Source organism: Mytilus californianus, unplaced genomic scaffold (genome assembly GCF_021869535.1).
Source record: "Mytilus californianus isolate M0D057914Y unplaced genomic scaffold, xbMytCali1.0.p SCAF_3, whole genome shotgun sequence".
NCBI classification, from domain to species: Eukaryota; Metazoa; Mollusca; class Bivalvia; order Mytilida; family Mytilidae; genus Mytilus; species Mytilus californianus.
In genome coordinates this window covers 103849055-103867533 of record NW_026262679.1, presented here as the reverse complement: position 1 = coordinate 103867533, position 18479 = coordinate 103849055, and the positions used below count along the sequence as shown (strand labels likewise).

The 18479-nt window shown below is 33.0% G+C and overlaps 2 protein-coding genes across 3 annotated transcripts in view; one reads left to right on the top strand and one right to left on the bottom strand.

Annotated features, from left to right (window-relative positions):
• The window catches only part of LOC127733705 (DC-STAMP domain-containing protein 2-like), a 39548-nt gene extending 34041 nt beyond the window's left edge, over positions 1–5507 (bottom strand). The window contains exons 1-3 of the mRNA XM_052243018.1: positions 5386–5507; positions 2879–3051; positions 1749–1931 (exon numbers count right to left, since the gene is read on the bottom strand). Of these exons, the coding sequence (XP_052098978.1) occupies positions 1749–1931; positions 2879–3051; positions 5386–5507 (478 nt within the window). The remainder of the gene's footprint in view (positions 1–1748; positions 1932–2878; positions 3052–5385) is intronic.
• A 101-nt stretch (positions 5508–5608) lies between these two features.
• The window catches only part of LOC127735640 (exonuclease 3'-5' domain-containing protein 2-like), a 97580-nt gene continuing 84709 nt past the window's right edge, over positions 5609–18479 (top strand). For both annotated transcript variants that reach the window (XM_052245873.1, XM_052245874.1), the window contains exon 1: positions 5609–5766. In XM_052245873.1, coding sequence (XP_052101833.1) covers positions 5712–5766 — 55 coding nt within the window. In that variant the 5' untranslated portion in view covers positions 5609–5711. The remainder of the gene's footprint in view (positions 5767–18479) is intronic.

The following is an 18479-nucleotide window of genomic DNA, read 5'->3' as shown; positions in this document are numbered from 1 at the left end:
CCTTTGATTGAGTTAAGCTATTTCAGTTGATATTTTATAGTATGTCTTTCTATGTTGTGATGTTACACTATTGTTTCAGAAAAAGGGTGAAGGTTTGGTACCATTAAAACGTTTAAACATGCTGCATTTGTTTGCACCTGTCCTAAGTCAGGAAGTGATGTTCAGTAGTTGTCGTTTGTTGATGTGGTTCATAAGTGTTTCTCGTTTCTCGTTTTTTATATAGATTAGACCGTTAGTTTTCCCGTTTGAATGGTTTTACACTAGTAATTTTTAGGGCCCTTTATAGCTTACTGTTCGGTGTGAGCCAAGGCTCCGTGTTGAAGACCGTACTGTGACCTATAATGATTTACTTTTATAAATTTTGACTTGGATGGAGAGTTGTCTCATTGGCACTCATACCACATCTTCTTATATCTATATCATATCTAGATGTGATTAATAACAATTGGGCAGGAAAAGTTTTGTATTGTCACTCTTAGGTGTAGATATTTTCTAAATTGACAGACCAAGCATTATCTGGTCTGTATTTAAAACCAAAGGCGAAACCCAAGTATTAATATAACTAGAGAGCACCCTCGTTATTTCATCAACCCTTTTACCAAGCAAAATTGTGGCAACTAATGAAGGTGTCAGTGTAAACATACTTTCTGGAAAACTAGACTTTTCTCATTGGCAATCATACCACATCTCCTTATGTTATTTTGAAATGAGTGGCAGTAAGTTATGGACCACCTTCCAATTATCTGAACGAAATTTTACTTTCAACGGAAGTATAAAGGAGCAATTTAACAAAGTAGTTTTTTTAATTTGTTTAATATCGAATCCTCATAATAAAAATGACAGTGCCTTTTTTTTTATATTTCTGGTACAACGCCTCCCTAAATGAATGAATAATGAAAAGCATCACTAGGTTTACAAGTTTCTCTTTGGTATTATTTTAAAAACAGTTTATGTAGAGCATTAAATAATATTTTGTGCTATCCTAAAATGTATAATATTGTTTTGGAATACATACTGGCGGTTACTAGAAGGGGCTCAACAATTAGCAAAAATTGCAAACACCGAATCTTCAGATGATCCAAAGTAATGATATTAAAAGAATGTTGTTGTTTTTTGCATTATACAATATTCAAACTCTAGTTTGTATTCGTGTAACAAATAAATATAACGTAACACTGTGAAAGATATGATTCTAATTAGATTGTTTTGTATTTATCACAAGAAATGCTCAACAAACAAGAAAGGCCAGATCGTTAGTAACCTTGCAAAATAGATTGTAGATTACGTTTCCATTCAGGGAAAATTCTTGATAGTTCTTGAGAGTTAGCAGATAACCATGAAAATGGACATAAGAGTGCTGGCAACCGCCCACGTTACCGTTTTTTTTACTAAAATGTTGAATTCAGCATCTTACGATATAAAATCTATCTTTTTTCGAATAATTTTGTTATTATATATCAATTTTACAAAATGATTAAATGCAACGTATAAAAAAGAAGAACATATATATATATATGTGTGCAAATAGACACAGTTTAATAACATCAATTTCACAAAATAGGTAAATGCAAAGTATAAAAGATAAATATTAAAATAAATATATTATGTGCAAATAGACAGATTTTAATTACATCAATTTCACAAAATAGGTAAATGCGGTATAAAAAAAGAAAATATATTATGTGCAAATAAACACAGATTTATTGAACAAGTTAACGAACATGTTAAGCCCTAATTGTGCCACTTACTTGTGAAGAACTGTGGAATTATCAGTAATACCATTAATCTTGTCTGTGACGTAAAAGCGAGTCCTAGTGTTAGTAGTGCACCCAAAAATGTGCATATCAATGATGACGTCAGAGGTGTAAATTTTATTTGAAATACCATGATTAAGTATAATATAATCGTTACTAACACACCACAAATGAAACCTGTAAGATAAAAAAAATATTCAAACAATGCATCAATGTAAGTGTGTGTCAGATTTAAAATTTATTTTGCGTTAAGTCAAATTTTATATTATAAGCCTAGCAAACAACTCAGTTTTTAATATTTTTCAAAAAATTAAAGAATGTACATATGAAAACATATGAATAGAGTTAAAAAGACCCTTCAAAATCAAAATCTGTTATTCTCATTTTTTTTATCTGACATCAAAAACCTACCAGCAAGATGACCCTAAGCCATAAAATGACAGCTTAGGCCTAATATTGCCTTTAAAATTATGACAAAACAAAATAAAGAAAAGATACTGTATGTTTGAAATTCCTTGTTGATTAACAATGATTTTCTACTCTTAAAAGTCTTTCAGAAAGCTGTAAACGATGGAATTGTACTCAGATTTAAAAGCAAGGATATTTATTACTGTAAGCATGAAAACCAAACAGATCAGAACACCAAACCGGTCTCGGATGATATATGTCTCAGTGCAAATTCCATACTCAATCAACTGGAAATAATAACAGTAGGAGTTCGCCTGATCACTTAGAAATGGTTTTACATGTTCTGTATTGTTGTTGATCATTAAGTTTTATTTAAATTTAGGCAAACAACAGTTTACCGATGCTCCAATCTCTTAAATCGATTAGAAAGACAAATCAAGGTAACAAACAAAAACGAAAGGAATCGAGCGAACTCCAAAAGGAGCGAGACCGGGTACGTCGACAGGGTAAGCATCTCCTGTTATGCATGCATCACTTTCTTATAAGCAACTTTCTCAAAATTATGACAAACTGAATGAGATTAAAGCAAAAGTGTACGATTCCAACCCTCAAATACTGAACTAAAAACGCCAGTATAATATATTTTATAACATTAGCTCGAGCATTAGCTACTCATTCCATATCCAGGAAACGGATTAAATACTCGTTATACTGACCAAGAACATTTTTGAATACGTCATTCTCATATGTTCCATTAAAAAATATTCTTTTAATGCAGCTGTCTGGTACTTCTGGTCGTTTGATTTTACCAAGTATACAACACGGTGTAAATATTTCACAACAGGCAGTTCTAAGTGACGACATGAATCCCTCATAACATTCTTCAGTCCTAAAATAGGAATAAAAGCATAGGTGCTTGAGGACAGGATCCTGTTATAAGCCCCCCCTCCCGTAGTCCCTCCCCCTTATTATCATAAATCCTCGATTTTTCAATATATATCACTTATTTGTACCATATATATTATTAGTTATCTTTTCAACAACGGTGTAAAATTCCGTACACCCCTGATTACACCAAGATAACGAATTTATTTCTTATGACCAATTTCTTTACTCATTTTTAAACCAGGATGTAAAATAGAAAAATGGTAATGAAAAATTTCCGTTGTAACATTTTTTCAACTTCGATGTTGCTGCGCATTGTCAAATACTTTTTTTCTTTATTTTTGGGAAATTCAGAAAAATTTTGTGTTCTTTTAAATATTTTTTTTAATTTTTTTTCAATTTTTGTCCTCAAATTTTTTTTTTTTTTATTTTTTTATTTTTTTTTGACATTTAATTCTTTTTTTTTTTTTTTTACATTTCATATTTTTTTTTTCTTTATTTTGGCAAAATTTTATTTATCCCGGGGTGAACAAGGGTGGGGTGTTATTTACACCGGGGTAATTAACCAATCAGATTGCAGTATTTTTGCTGCATATAAATTAAATACCAATATACCATATTTTTACTCTGAATATGCATGTTTACTATCAACGTGCCGCTCAGTTTACTATTAACGTGCCACTCAGTTTACTATCAACGTGCCACTCAACTCGTCCAAAAAGAAAGGCTTATAAATCAAAAATCGCAAGTCGCATTGAAAAAAAATAGTCTATTAGCAATCATTTTACATTCATGAGGGAAATATTGAAACAAGACTTTAAAATTGACAAAAATAATTCATAAAAAAAGGACTGGTAAATATGTTCGTCGTCCACGAAGAAACCTGCTTCAAAATCAATAAAAAGAATTGAGAGTAGAATCCCACAGCATTCCGCATTGTCCTGCATTTTTTTATGATATTAGTATGGTAACCGAACAACGACTATGACTTTGTATAATTTACAATCTGATAAAAATTATATGGTATTATGTAATGAATCTGAATTCGTGATCATTTCATTCAGATATGAAGCCAATTAAAAACTTGTACAGTTTCAGAAGACGTTTTTACTGATAAAGGAGATGAGTTGTAAATCACAAGTTTAACTTAAATATCTTAAATTAAAAATAAAATATATTTGTCAAATTGGCTTATTTGTATGCCAGTATAATTGGCGGAAATGAAATTAAACCTGTAATTTAAATGGCTGAGTGGCACCAAAGAAGCATTTGTGCAAATAGATTGAGGCGCAAACGAATGCATTTTTGGAATATCGGCAACATATACCTATACTGCGTCACATTGGTAGATGCGTCTTATTAGCATACGTGGCTGAATATTATCGTTATAGTTGAAAAAAATATAAGAAATGAGGTAGAAACCATTGCTGAGTTATAAAAATAACCACATAAAAAATGCATAATGGCTTAAAAGAATGTAAATTTTTATGTGAATACAATGACTCAAAAATTTTACTAGCTTAGCTAAAGCTTTAATCGAGAATTTTTATAAAAATAAATGAGGAAACTGAAATAAATGCAATAAAAAAGCTATACAAAAGTTCAATATTTTATTTATATGAGAAAAAAAAACTCCTGCTTAAATTTGGAAATCAATATATATGTATTCATTTATGCGAACCTCTGGCAAAACGAAAATTTGTATTTATGCATGCAACTAAGAAAAAAATGAAAATTTCTGTAAATGAATACCGTACACTGCTATAGATCGAAAGAAATCACCCGCAACAACAAATAACGGGTTATAATACTTGATTACTTATTGGAATTGTTTGTGTAAAATGACATATTGATAAAGAGGAATCTGTACTATTAGGGGTACGAGGAGTTGGTAAAATCATGACGGTCGAGCACAGGGGCTTGTTTAGTGGGTCAGACGAGGTTTTACTGCCAATGGCGGTCGCTATCATGGCCTGTGTTTTAATTATATAGAATAGCGACCGCCATTGACAGTAAAACCTTGTCTGACCCACTAAACAAGCCCCTGTGGGTCGAGTTAGTCATGACTGACGACGGCACCGCTAGCCGGCATCCCTATTTTTCGCATTGAAGTCGTTTCTAAAGCTACTTAGTTCCCAAGATGATTTCATAAAGATTGGGTAGGGGAGAGTCAAAACTTTCATTGATCGGAGGCTCGAGGGGTGGGGGCGTGGTGGCATATGATTACAGACATTGGTGGCCTTCGGCTGTTGTCTGCTTTAGACTATGTATGGTCGGGTTGTTGTCTCTTTGACACATTCCCCATTTGACATTTCCATTCTCAATTTTAATTTCCTACCATTTCGTTTTCGGGGGCAATCCCATGTGCTCCCGTACTGCATTTTCTTTTAATCGTGATAGCCTGTTCAAGGCTATTTTGACCTTGATCGCTTTGATGATAAGCGACAGTGGATCTGCCATTTTCTGGCTTAGTCGCTATGACGTCACTTTTCGTTCTATATGACGTTGTTTGAAGCTATGAATATCCGAAAGTTATACATTTCCCTTCCGGATTTGGAACATCCGGGGTATTGCAATGGATGCGCCCATGAAACAAAAATTGTGCAATACTGAATGTTTAGAAAAGTTTTTAGTTAAACTAAAAGATCTTAGAAAAACCCTACAATGTACAAAGTCGGTTTAGTGATAAGTAGAATTGTTGGTTCAGTGCTAGTTGGAGGTAAGCATGCTGACACGGCTTTAGTGTAATATGGGGAAATCGGTAAAGTTTTTGTAAGTTTCAACTCGAGTTGTCTGTTTTCACACAGTTCCAGATTTTTATTAGACATATGCCATGTATGATTTTCGATTGACCCTTACTGGCCTTAGTATCTTCCCTGTCTCCATATTTAATAAAAAAAATGTGTCAACATTTTGGGCCAAAATCACTTCTCCCAAGCTTAAGTTTGATGACTATCTTCATGATCTTGAAATTGTTTTATAGGAGTTGGTATAAACTATAATCAAAGAAAAAAGATGAAACGAGATTAGAAAAAATGTCCAACTAGCTTTAAAATTGGCTGGATCACAGCCCAAATGATACTTTGATTAACACTATACTTGGCCATGGTATTTTGACCCCCTACATGAACCTTGGAAAATTGTCCCCACCCCGACTAAAGGGGTAAAATTTTCATATAATCATAGTTATTCTAACTACTTTATATAGCAATACTGATCTTATAAGAAATTGGTATCAATAAAACATGTTAAAGTGTTAAAAATCTTTTCCAATTTAAAATATATATACATGTAGCATGAAAAATTGTACCCCTAGTATAGATTCCGTAAATTGATTGTTTCTATAAGCAATATGATATCAAATTTTGTGTACATGTATGGAATGATTGTAAGGTGCTGTCAGTCTAGTAAGGTTCATCTTTTCCTGACCTCATTTACTTGGATCATTGATAATATTAAGTTTATGTGATAGTTGTAGTAAAACCTTTATCATAAAGATATTTTACATAAAATCAATCAGATCAGTAAAGCAGGGGAGACATCTCAGCATGTGCAATCTTGTTACAAAAACCATATTCTTTATGTGATAAAAAAACCCAGCAATTTCGCAAGTTCATTAGTGTTCAGATTTTGTTATGAAATTAAATATATAAAAAATATAAATAAATACAAGGTAAAAATCATATAGTAATAGTTTTAAGTACAAATACATGTAATTGCAAAATTAAGGCAAAACTGAATTTCAACCTTAATTTGCTTGCCTGGTTGCATTAATTTCTACTTTAAAAATAATGTGCACATGATGATCTGTTGAAAAATTAAATAAATTGGCTTCAATTTGTACATGTATATCATATTTGTTTTTATACGCCCGTTTACGGGACGTATTATGGTTTACTGTCTGTCCGTCCGTCGTCAACATGTCAGACATTAACTCAAAAACGCTTTAACCAATTTGCATAAAACTTTGGTGAATTGTTTATATCTATTGACGTGAGCTCCCTTTGGTTTTTTATAAATTTTAGATTTTATGTGTCTGAGTTATGGGGTTTTATTCATTAAAAAAGGGGGATTTTCCAGTTTTCGGACAATAACTCAAGAATGCTTTCACCAACTTGCAAGAAATTGTTGTGAATTGTTTATATCTATTGACATGAGCTCCCTTTCGATTTTTATATATTTTAGACTTTACTTTTCCTAGTTACAGGGTTTTATTCATAAAAAAAGGGGGATTTTCCAGTTTTCGGTCAAAAAATCAAAAATGCTTTCAGCAGTTCTTATGAAACTTTGGTGAATTGTTTATATCTGTTGATGTAAGCTCCGTTTAGAATTTTATAAATTTTACATTTTACATTTCTGAGTTATGGGGTTTTATTCATTAAATAAGGGGGGATTTTCTAGTTTTCAGACAATAACTCAAAAATGCTGTCAGCAATTCTCATGAAACTTTGGTGAATTGTTTATATCTATTAATGTAAGCTCCCTTTACATTTTCATAAATTTCTAATATGACATTGAGAATTAATTGAACTTTAATTGTTTAAGGTCTGACAACAGATTTACTAAGTATTGCGCAACAGCACAGTGTATTGCACAACAGCAAGAAATCTTTAATTGAATATAAATTCAATTCATATAACCAATTTCAAGTTCTTTGACTACATTTATTGAGAAACCTATAATATTTCAAATATTTAATACAATCCAAATTCAGACCTGTATCAAGCATGAATATTTTGTCCATTTTTGCCCCAACTGTTCAGGGTTGGACCTCTGCGGGCATATCCAGCTGCGCTCAGCGAAGCAGTTTATTCATTCATTGTTTTGTACATAAATCAGGCCATTAGTTTTCTTATGCCCCACCTACGATAGTAGTAGGGGCATTATGTTTTCTGGTCTGTGTATCCGTTCATTTGTCCGTCTGTCTGTCCGTCCATTTGTCCCGCTTCAGGTTAAAGTTTTTGGTCAAGGTAGTTTTTGATGAAGTTGAAGTCCAATCAACTTGAAACTTAGTACACATGTTCCCTATGATATGATATTTCTAATTTTAATGCCAAATTAGAGTTTTGACCACAGTTTCACGGTCCACTGAACATAGAAAATGATAGTGCGAGTGGGGCATCCATGTACTACATGTACTATGGACACATTCTTGTTTGAATTGTTTTACATTTGTGATTTCGGGGCCTTTTATTGCTGACTATGCAGTATGGGTTTTGTTCATTGTTAAAGGCTGTATGGTGACCTATAGTTGTTAACTATCTATGTCATTTGGTCTTTTGTGGAGAGTTGTCTCATTGGCAATCATACATTGTACCACATCTTCTTATTTTTATACATGTTTGTGCACTTTCTAATTGAAATATAAAACCAAAAACTGATTTTTAGCACTGAAAATGTAGCTTTTATTTTTAATACTCCTTCAAACATTTGTTACCACTCATCTAAGGCTTTGTCCTAATCCTGTTCATGGCAGATCAAATCTCTTTCATTAAACACTACAACTACATGAATTCTGACAATAAACAAAAATTGTTTTGTATTATAGTGGTTTAGTAGTTCTTAAAGGGGCTAAGGGGTGAAAACAGAACTTTCACATTGAACGTACTTGTAGAATTTTGATTATTTGACTCCTTCTTGACAAGAACATTTGGTATTGACATTAGATATTTTCGTAGCTGTTATGGTGTCCATATTTAAAGAGCCCATTTGATGTTAAACCCCTAGATTTGATATTTTTATGCAAAGACCATATTTTTTCATAACATGTGAAAATTCTTGCTTGGGTTTTGTCAGCTGTATTTGTAGTAGGTCTTGCAATTATGTTTTTACAGAGGACAAATAGCAATAAACTGCTTCGCCGAGCGCAGCTGGATACGACCGCAGAGGTCCAACCCTGAACAGTTTGGGCAAAAATGGACACAATATTCAAGCTTGATACAGGTCTTTTTTTGGATTGTAATTAAATATTTGACACATTATAGGTTTCTGACACAGAATAAATGTAGTCAAAGAACTTGAAATTGGTTGTATGATTTGAATTTATATTCAATTGAAGATTTCTTGCTGTTGCAATGTACACACTGTCATGACTGTGCTGTTGAGCAATACTTAGTAAATCTGTTTTCAGATTATATACAAAGACTTAGTAAAATAAATTGTGACCCCCAATTTTTTTCTTTGGAAAATTGACAATTTCTTAAATCTTGAGGGAAAAAAAATTGCCCCCCCTCCAAAGAATTTTTTTTTATCCCTCCCCTTTCCAAAAAAAATAACATTTGAAGAGAATTTTCTTTTGAGGAAAAAAATTGCTCCCCCCCCCCCAAAAAAAAAAATTCTTTTTGAAAATGTGGTACAAATTAAGAGACATCCATACACTTAAACACAAGTTATTGTCTGAAAACTAGAAAAATGCTTGTTTTAGACCCTTTTTGGTAATTGTCATGATTGTCAATCACCCAATTATAATTGTAGTGACAGATTTATTTGAAAACTATTAATTATATTAGATTATAATTTGAAAATAAATATAACATCATATCTAATTACATCATATCTAGTTTTAGAGAACTATAGTTAAATCATATCTAATTTTAGATTTGCATTATTGGTTCATGGAAATAAAGTTATTTCCCTTTGAACAGAAATGGTTTAACTTAGAAGTATTTCATCAAAAATTGAATTCTTGGGGTTCCTTGATATGCTGATTCTAGCAATGTACATAGATTTTGTATATTGGACCATAATAGGTAAATGTCGAATTTCAAATTTTTCAGTTCTTTGACCACATTTATTTTGTGTCACAAACGTATGCTGTATCAAATATATTCAATAACAATCCAAATTCAAAGCTATTTTAAGTTTAATGTTGTTTCCATACTTGCTCATAGATCAACTGTTCAGGGTTCGAGCTCTGCAGGAAAATCCGGTTTGCTGTCTCGCTGACAGCCTCTTGTTGGCCCCTAATTCCTAAACATTTGGGACCATCAGCCCCCAAAAACAATCCCAACCTTCCTTTTGTGGTATTGAACCTTTTGGTTAAAGGAGTAGGCCCAGTAAGACCCCTTTTTGGCCCCAAAATATAGCAGTTTTACAAAATTGTTAAAATGTATATTTTTAGCTATTTATTGGAAAGAAGAATACTTCTGTTACATAAATATGTGCTGTTTTTGACAATACAATGCACATGTATCGGGTACTAGCATCATTAAATCATGCTAAATTACTGAAATCTTCGAAATTTCAGTAATTTGGTTAATTTTTAGACGGTTTCCGTCTGATTTGGAAGTGGCCACATTTGTGTTCATTCTTAATATTAAATGTAAGTTGTATTTGATGATAAAACATAACATATATAAAGGTTGAGAATGAACACGGATGCGGCCACTTTCATTTTTGACAAAAACCATCTGAAAAGTGACATATTATGGCATATTTGATAGATTTTTCATATTTAAGCTTGAATTTGGGCGTCTTTAATGTTAAACCAGTTCAAATCTTTCACATAAACTAATTGAATCGACTGAAGTAGACACTTAAGTGTTTAAAAAGTGTGCAAAATCTTTCATCAGATGAACCTGAATTTTGAGGCCAAAATCTGCCCTTACCAGACCTACTCCTTTCATAGAGATCCATACACATAAACTAAAGTTATTGTCCGGAATCCAAATGTAGGAATTGAATTTATATTCACTTGAAGATTTCTTGCTGTTGTGCAATACACTGTGCTGTTGTGCAATACTTAGTAAATCTGTTTTCAGACTATATACAAAGAATTAGCAAAATAAATTGTGACACCTAATTTTTTTCTTTGGAATATTGACAATTTATTAAATCTTGAGGGAAAACAAATTGACCCCCACAAAAAAATTTTTTTTTTTTTACCCATCAAAATTTTTTTCCTCCCCCCCCCCCCCTTCTCCAAAAAAAATAATATTTAAAGAGAATTTTCTTCTGAGGAAAAAAAATTGCACTCCCCAAGATAAAATAAATTATTGAGCAATACTTAGTAAATCTGTTTTCAGACTATATACAAAGAATTAGCAAAATAAATTGACCATTGTACAAAAATGTACCAACTGTTGGCTCACAATTTATTTTACTAATTCTTTGTATATAGTCCGAAAACAGATTTACTAAGTATTGCTCAACAGCACAGTCATGACAGTGTATTACACAACAGCAAGAAATCTTCAATTGAATATAAATTGATTTTGGGGGTAATTGCCTCAAAATTTTAGGAATTAGGGGTCAAAAAGGGGCAAAAAAACAAGCATTTTTCTAGTTTCATGACAAAAGCTTGTGTGTAAGTGTATGGATCTTTCTGAAATTGTACTACAAGGTTCCATATCACAAAGGGAAAGCTGGAATTGAGTTTGGGGGTAATTGCCCAAAACGTTTAGGACAAAGGGGCCAAAAAGGGGCTAAAAATAAGCATTTTTCTGGTTTCCAGACAATAACTTGTGTTCAAGTGTATGGATCTCTCTGAAATTGTACTGCAAGGTACTATACCACAAAGGGAAGGCTGGGATTGATTTTGGGGGTAATTGCCTCAAAATATTAGGAATTAGGGGGCAAAAAACAAGCATTTTTCAAATTTCAGGACAATAACTTGTAAGTGTATGGATCTTTATGAAATTGTACTACAAGGTTCCATATCACAAAGGGAAAGCTGGAATTGAGTTTGAGGGTAATTGCCTTAAATGTTTAGAAATTTGGGGCCTTAAAGAGGCCAAAAAACAAGCATTTTTACAGTTTCCGGATAATAACTTGTGTTAAAGTGTATGGATCTCTCTGAAATTGTACTGCAAGGTACCATACCACAAAGAGAAGGCTGGGATTGAGTTTGGGGGTGATGAATGATAAGGGGGTTCAAAAAATTGGGGGGGGGGGATTTTTTGCTGTGGGGGCATTAAGTTTTACCCTTGTCTGTCTGTACGTACGTACGTCCGTATGAACGTACGTCCTGAAATTGGTTTCTGTTCTCTAACTTGAGTTTGCCTCAACCAAATGTTATGAAACTTATACACAATACTTATTACCACATAACACAGATCAATTTTAAATTTTGGTGGCGTCACTTTAACCGTTCTAGAGTTATGCCCCTTTATAAATGGAAAAATTGCAAATTTTTTGTTTCCGTTCTCTAACTTAAGTTTGCCTCAATCAAATGTTATGAAACTTATACACAATGCTTATTACCACAAAACACAAGTCAAGTTTGAATTTTGGTGGCGTCACTTCAACTGTTCTAGAGTTATGCCCCTTTATAAATGGAAAAATTGCAAAATTTTTATTTTCTTCTAAGTATCAAGTAATTTTTGTAGAGCCTGCGACTTTTGTCGCTGAAAGCTCGACATAGGGATAGTGATCCAGCGGCGGCGGTGTTAGCTAACTTCTTAAAAGATTTGTATTTTAGAAGGTGGAAGACCTGGATGCTTCATACTTTGTATATGGATGCCTCATGTTACGAAGTTTCTGTCAGTCACATGTCCAAAGTCCTTGACCTCATTTTCATGGTTCAGTGACTACTTGAAAAAAAAGTTAAGATTTTTTGTAATGTTAAATTCTCTCTTATTATAAGTAATAGGATAACTATATTTGGTATGTGCGTACCTTGCAAGGTCCTCATGCCCGTCAGACAGTTTTCACTTGACCTCGACCTCATTTCATAGATCAGTGAACAAGGTTAAGTTTTGGTGGTCAAGTCCATATCTCAGATACTATAAGCAATAGGTCTAGTATATTCGATGTATGGAAGGACTGTAAGGTGTACATGTCCAACTGGCAGGTGTCATCTGACCTTGACCTCATTTTCATGGTTCAGTGGTTATAGTTAAGTTTTTGTGTTTTGGTCTGTTTTTCTTATACTTTATGCAATAGGTCAACTATATTTGGTGTATGGAATGATTGTAAGGTGTACATGTCCAACTGGCAGGTGTCATCTGACTTTGACCTCATTTTCATGGTTCAGTGGTCAAAGTTAAGTTTTTGAGTTTTGGTCTTTTTATACGACCGCAAAAAAATTTTGTGGTCGTATATTGGTATGACGTTGGCGTCGTCGTCTTCGTCGTCGTCGTCCGGCGTCGTCGTCCGAATACATATTGGTTTTCGCACTCTAACTTTAGTTTAAGTGAATGGATCTTTTTGAAATTTGACCATAAGGTTAAATACCACAAAAGGAAGGTTGGGATTGATTTTGGGGGTTATGGTACCAACAGTTAAGGAATTAGGGGCCAAAAAGGGGCCAAAAATGAGCATTTTCTAGTTTCCAGACAATAACTGTGGAACGGTGTATGGATCTCTCTGAAATTATACTACAAGTTTCCATACCACAAAGGGATGGTTAGGATTTGCTTTGGGGGGTTATGGCTCAAACCGTTTAGGAATTAGGGGCAAAAAAGGGGGAAAAACAAGGTTGTCCTGGTTAATGGACAAATACTTTAGTACAAAACATAATTTAAAGCAGTGTAAGGGAGATAAATCAAATGCATCATTGAAATTATCTCCCTTACACTGCTTTTAAATTATGTATAAAGTAATGGTTAATGAACAATAAAGATAATCTAAAACAGTGTAAGGGAGGTAATCCAAATTAAAAGTTTTGGTTACTTCCCCTACACTGCTTTTAAATTATGTTTAAAGAAATGCATATTTATAAAGGAAGACCAGTAAAAATATCTGCAAATGTTTTCATCTTTTTTTTTACAAAAAAATCCATATGAAAGATTTGACACTATATTTTTATTAATTCTATTATAAAATAGATTAAGTTAGCACTATGGTAAATTTAAATGGGTAATTATGGTTGCCAACTCCATTGGAAATTTGAATTGAGATTATGACCATATCTTGAGGGAAAGAATTTTTTTGGGGGAAAAAGGGGGGGGGGGGGATAAAAAGAAATTGTGGGGGGCCAATTTTTTCTCATTTCAGATTTCAGAAATTAAAAAGAATTATTCTTCAAATATTATTTTTTTTTCAAATTTCAAATATTGAAAAATTTCAAGAAGTAATCTTTAATTGCACAGTATGGCGCATTAGATTTGTAAAATCTTTGATCACATTTATTTATTTGTTATGCCGAATCTAACAGTGTATTTAGATTTTTAATTTTGGGTCCAGTTTTCAAATTGGTCTACATTAATGTCCAAAGGGTCCAAAATTAAACTTTGTTTGATTTTAGCAAAAATTGAATATATGAGGTTCTTTGATATGCTGAATCTAAACATGTATTTAGATTTTTGATTTTTGGCCCAGTTTTCAAGTTGGTCCAAATTGGGGTCCAAAATTAAACTTTGTTTGATTTCAACAAAAATTGAATATATGGGGTTCTTTGATATGCTGAATCTAACCATGTATTTAGATTTTTTATTTGTGGACCCCGTTATCTAATTGGTTCATATTGAGGTCAAAAGGGTCCAAAATTAAACTTTGTTTGATTTCATCTAAAATTGAATTATTGGGGTTCTTTGATATTCCAAATCTAACCGTGTATTTAGGTTTTTAATTTTGGGTCCTGTTTTTTAAATTGGTCTACATTGAGGTCCAAAGGGTCCAAAATTAAACTTAGTTTGATTTTGACAAAAATTGAATTCTTGGGGTTCTTTGATTTGCTGAATCTAAACATGTGTTTAGATTTTTGATTATGGGCCCAGTTTTCAAGTTGGTCCAAGATAGGGTCCAGTATTTAAACTTTGTTTGATTTCAACAAAAATTGAATATATGGGGTTCTTTGATATGCTGAATCTAAACATGTATTTAGATTTTTGATTATGGGCCCAGTTTTCAAGTTGGTCCAAATTGGGGTCCAAAATTAAACTTTGTTTGATTTCAACAAAAATTGAATATATGAGGTTCTTTGATATGCTGAATCTAACCATGTATTTAGATTTTTTATTTGTAGGCCCCGCTATCAAATTGGTTCATATTGAGGTCAAAAGGGTCCAAAATTAAACTTTGTTTGATTTCATCGAAAATTGAATTATTGGGGTTCTTTGATATGCCAAATCTAACCGTGTTTTTAGATTTTTAATTTGGGTCCCGTTTTTTAAATTGGTCTTCATTGAGGTCCAAAGGGTCCAAAATTAAACTTAGTTTGATTTTAACAAAAATTGAATTCTTGGGGTTCTTTGATATGCTGAATCTAAACATGTGTTTAGATTTTTGATTATGGGCCCAGTTTTCAAGTTGGTCCAAGTTGGGGTCCAAAATTAAACTTTTTTTGATTTCAACAAAAATTGAATAAATGGGGTTCTTTGTTATGCTGAATCTAACCATGAATTTAGATTTTTTATTTGTGGGCCCCGCTATCAAATTGGTTCATATTGAGGTCAAAAGGGTCCAAAATTAAACTTTGTTTGATTTCATCAAAAATTGAATTATTGGGGTTCTTTGATATTCCAAATCTAACCGTGTATTTAGATTTTTAATTTTAAGTCCCGTTTTTTAAATTGGTCTACATTAAGGTCCAAAGGGTCCAAAATTAAACTTAGTTTGATTTTAGCAAAAATTGAATTCTTGGGGTTCTTTGATATGCTGAATCTAAACATGTGTTTAGATTTTTGATTATGGGCCCAGTTTTCAAGTTTGTCCAAGTTGGGGTCCAAAATTAAACTTTGTTTGATTTTAACAAAAATTGAATATATGGGGTTCTTTGATATGCTGAATCTAACCATGTATTTTGATTTTGGACATTGGACCATAATAGGTAAATTAAAAAAATTCAAGTTCTTAGACCACATTCTTTCTGTGTCAGAAACCTATGCTGTGTCAAATATTTAATAACAATCCAAATTCAGAGCTGTATCAAGCTTGAATGTTGTGTCCATACTTGCCCCAACTGTTCAGGGTTCGACCTCTGCGGTCGTATCAAGCTGCGCCCCAGCGAAGCATTTTATTTCTTATACTATATGCAATAAGTCAACTATTTTTGTTGTACGGAAATATTCTATGATGTACATGTCAGTCTCGCAGGTTTTATTTGGCCTTCACCTCTTTTTCACGGTTCATTGCTCAGAGTTAAGTTTATGTGTTTCAGTCTGTTTTTTATACGACCGCAAAAAAATTTTTGTGGTCGTATATTGGTATGACGTTGGCGTCGTCGTCGTCCGGCAACGTCGTCCGAAGACACATTAGTTTTCGCACTCTAACTTTAGTTTAAGTGAATGGATCTCAATGAAATTTTACCATAAGGTTCAATACCACAAAAGGAAGGTGGGGGTTGATTTTGGGGGTTATGGTACCAACAGTTAAGGAATAAGGGGCCAAAAATAAGCATTTTTGTAACTTCCAGACATAACTTGTGTGTAAGTGTATGGATATCTCTGACATTGTACCACAAGGTTCCATATCACAAAGAAAATGCTGGGATTGATTTTGGGGGTAATTGCCTCCAAATTTTAGGAATTAGGGGCCAAAAAGGGGCAAAAAACAAACATTTTTCTAGTTTCAGGACAATAACTTGTGTGTAAGTGTATGGATCTCTCTGACATTGTATCGCAAGGTTCCATATCACAAAGGGAATGCTGGGATTGATTTTGGGGGTAATTGCCTCCAAATTTTAGGAAAAAGGGGCAAAAAACAAGCATTTTTTTAGTTTCATGACAATAACTTGTGCAAGTGTATGGATCTTTATGAAATTGTACTACAAGGTTCCATATCACAAAGGGAAAGCTGGAATTGAGTTTGGGGGTAATTGCCCAAAACGTTTAGGAATAAGGGGCCAAAAAGGGGCCAAAAATAAGCATTTTTCTAGTTTCCAGACAATAACTTGTGTTCAAGTGTATGGATCTCTCTGAAATTGTACTGCAAGGTACCATAACACAAATGGAAGGCTGGGATTGATTTTGGGGGTAATTCCCCCAAAATATTAGTAATTAGGGGCCATAAAAGGGCAAAAAAACAAGCATTTTTCTAATTTCAGGACAATAACTTGTGTGTAAGTGTATGGGTCTTTATGAAATTGTACTGCAAGGTTCCATATCACAAAGGGAAAGCTGGGTTTGAGTTTGGGGGTAATTGCCCTAAAGGTTTAGGAATTTGGGGCCAAAAAGGGGCCAAAAAACAAGCATTTTTCTAGTTTCCAGACAATAACTTGTTTTGAAGTGTATGGATCTCTCTGAAATTGTACTGCAAGGTACCATACCACAAAGGGAAAGCTGGGATTGGGTTTGGGGGTGATGAATCATAAGGGGGTTCAAAAAATTTGGGGGGGATTTTTTTTTCCTTTTTTTTCTTTAAAATTTTCCATTTTTAATTGGTTATTTCTGATTTATATATAAAAGCAAATAATAATGATATGGTTTGAATAGGTAAATTAAAAATTTTTAAGTTCTTATACCACTTTCATTCTGTGTCAGAAACCTTTGCTGTGTCAAATATTTAATTACAATCCAAATTCAGTGCTGTATCAAGCTTGAATGTTGTGTCCATACCTGCCCCAACTGTTCAGGGTTCGACCTCTGCGGTCGTATCAAGCTGCGCCCCAGCGGAGCATTTTATCTTAAACTATAAGCAATAGGTCAGCTATATTTGTTGTATGGAAGGATTGTAAGCTGTTCATGTCTGCCTGGCATGGTTCATCTGACCTTGATCTTATTTTCACGATTCATTGGTCAATGTTTAGTTTTCTTGGTTAAGTCTGTTTCTTAGAAACTATAAGCAATAGGTCAACTATATTTAGTGTATTAAATGATTGTAAGGTGTACATGTATTTCTTGTTTGGTTTATATGACCTTGACTTCATTTTCTTGGATCATGTTAAGTTTATGTAATAGTTGTAGTAAAGCTTTCATTTAGGACTATCAACATAATATCAATGGTTAGTAAAGAAGGCGAGACATTTCAGCATGTGCACTCTTGTATTCATTAAAAAAGGGGGGATTTTCCAGTTTTCCGACAATAACTCGAGAATGCTTTCACCAACTTGCAAGAAATTTTGGTGAATTGTTTATATCTATTGACATGAGCTCTCTTTTGATTTTTATGTTTTTACGTTTCCAGATACAGGGTTTTATTCATAAAAAAGGGTGATTTTCCAGTTTTCGGACAATAACTAAAAAAAGCTTTCAGCAGTTCTCATGAAACTTTGGTGAATTTTTTATATCTGTTGACGTAAGCTCCCTTTAGAATTTTATATATTTTTGATTTTACGTTTCCGAGTTACAGGGTTTTATACATAAAAAAAGGGGGATTTTCCAGTTTTCAGACAAAAAATCAAAAATGCTTTCAGCAGTTCTCATGAAACTTTGGTGAATTATTTATAGCTATTGATGTAATCTCCCTATTGATTCTCATAAATTTCAAATATAACATTGAGAAGAGATTGAACTTTATTGGTTTATAGTCTGGCAACAGATTTACTAAGTATTGCGCAACAGCACAGTGTATTGCACAAAGCAAGAAATCTTTAATTGAATATAAATTCAATTC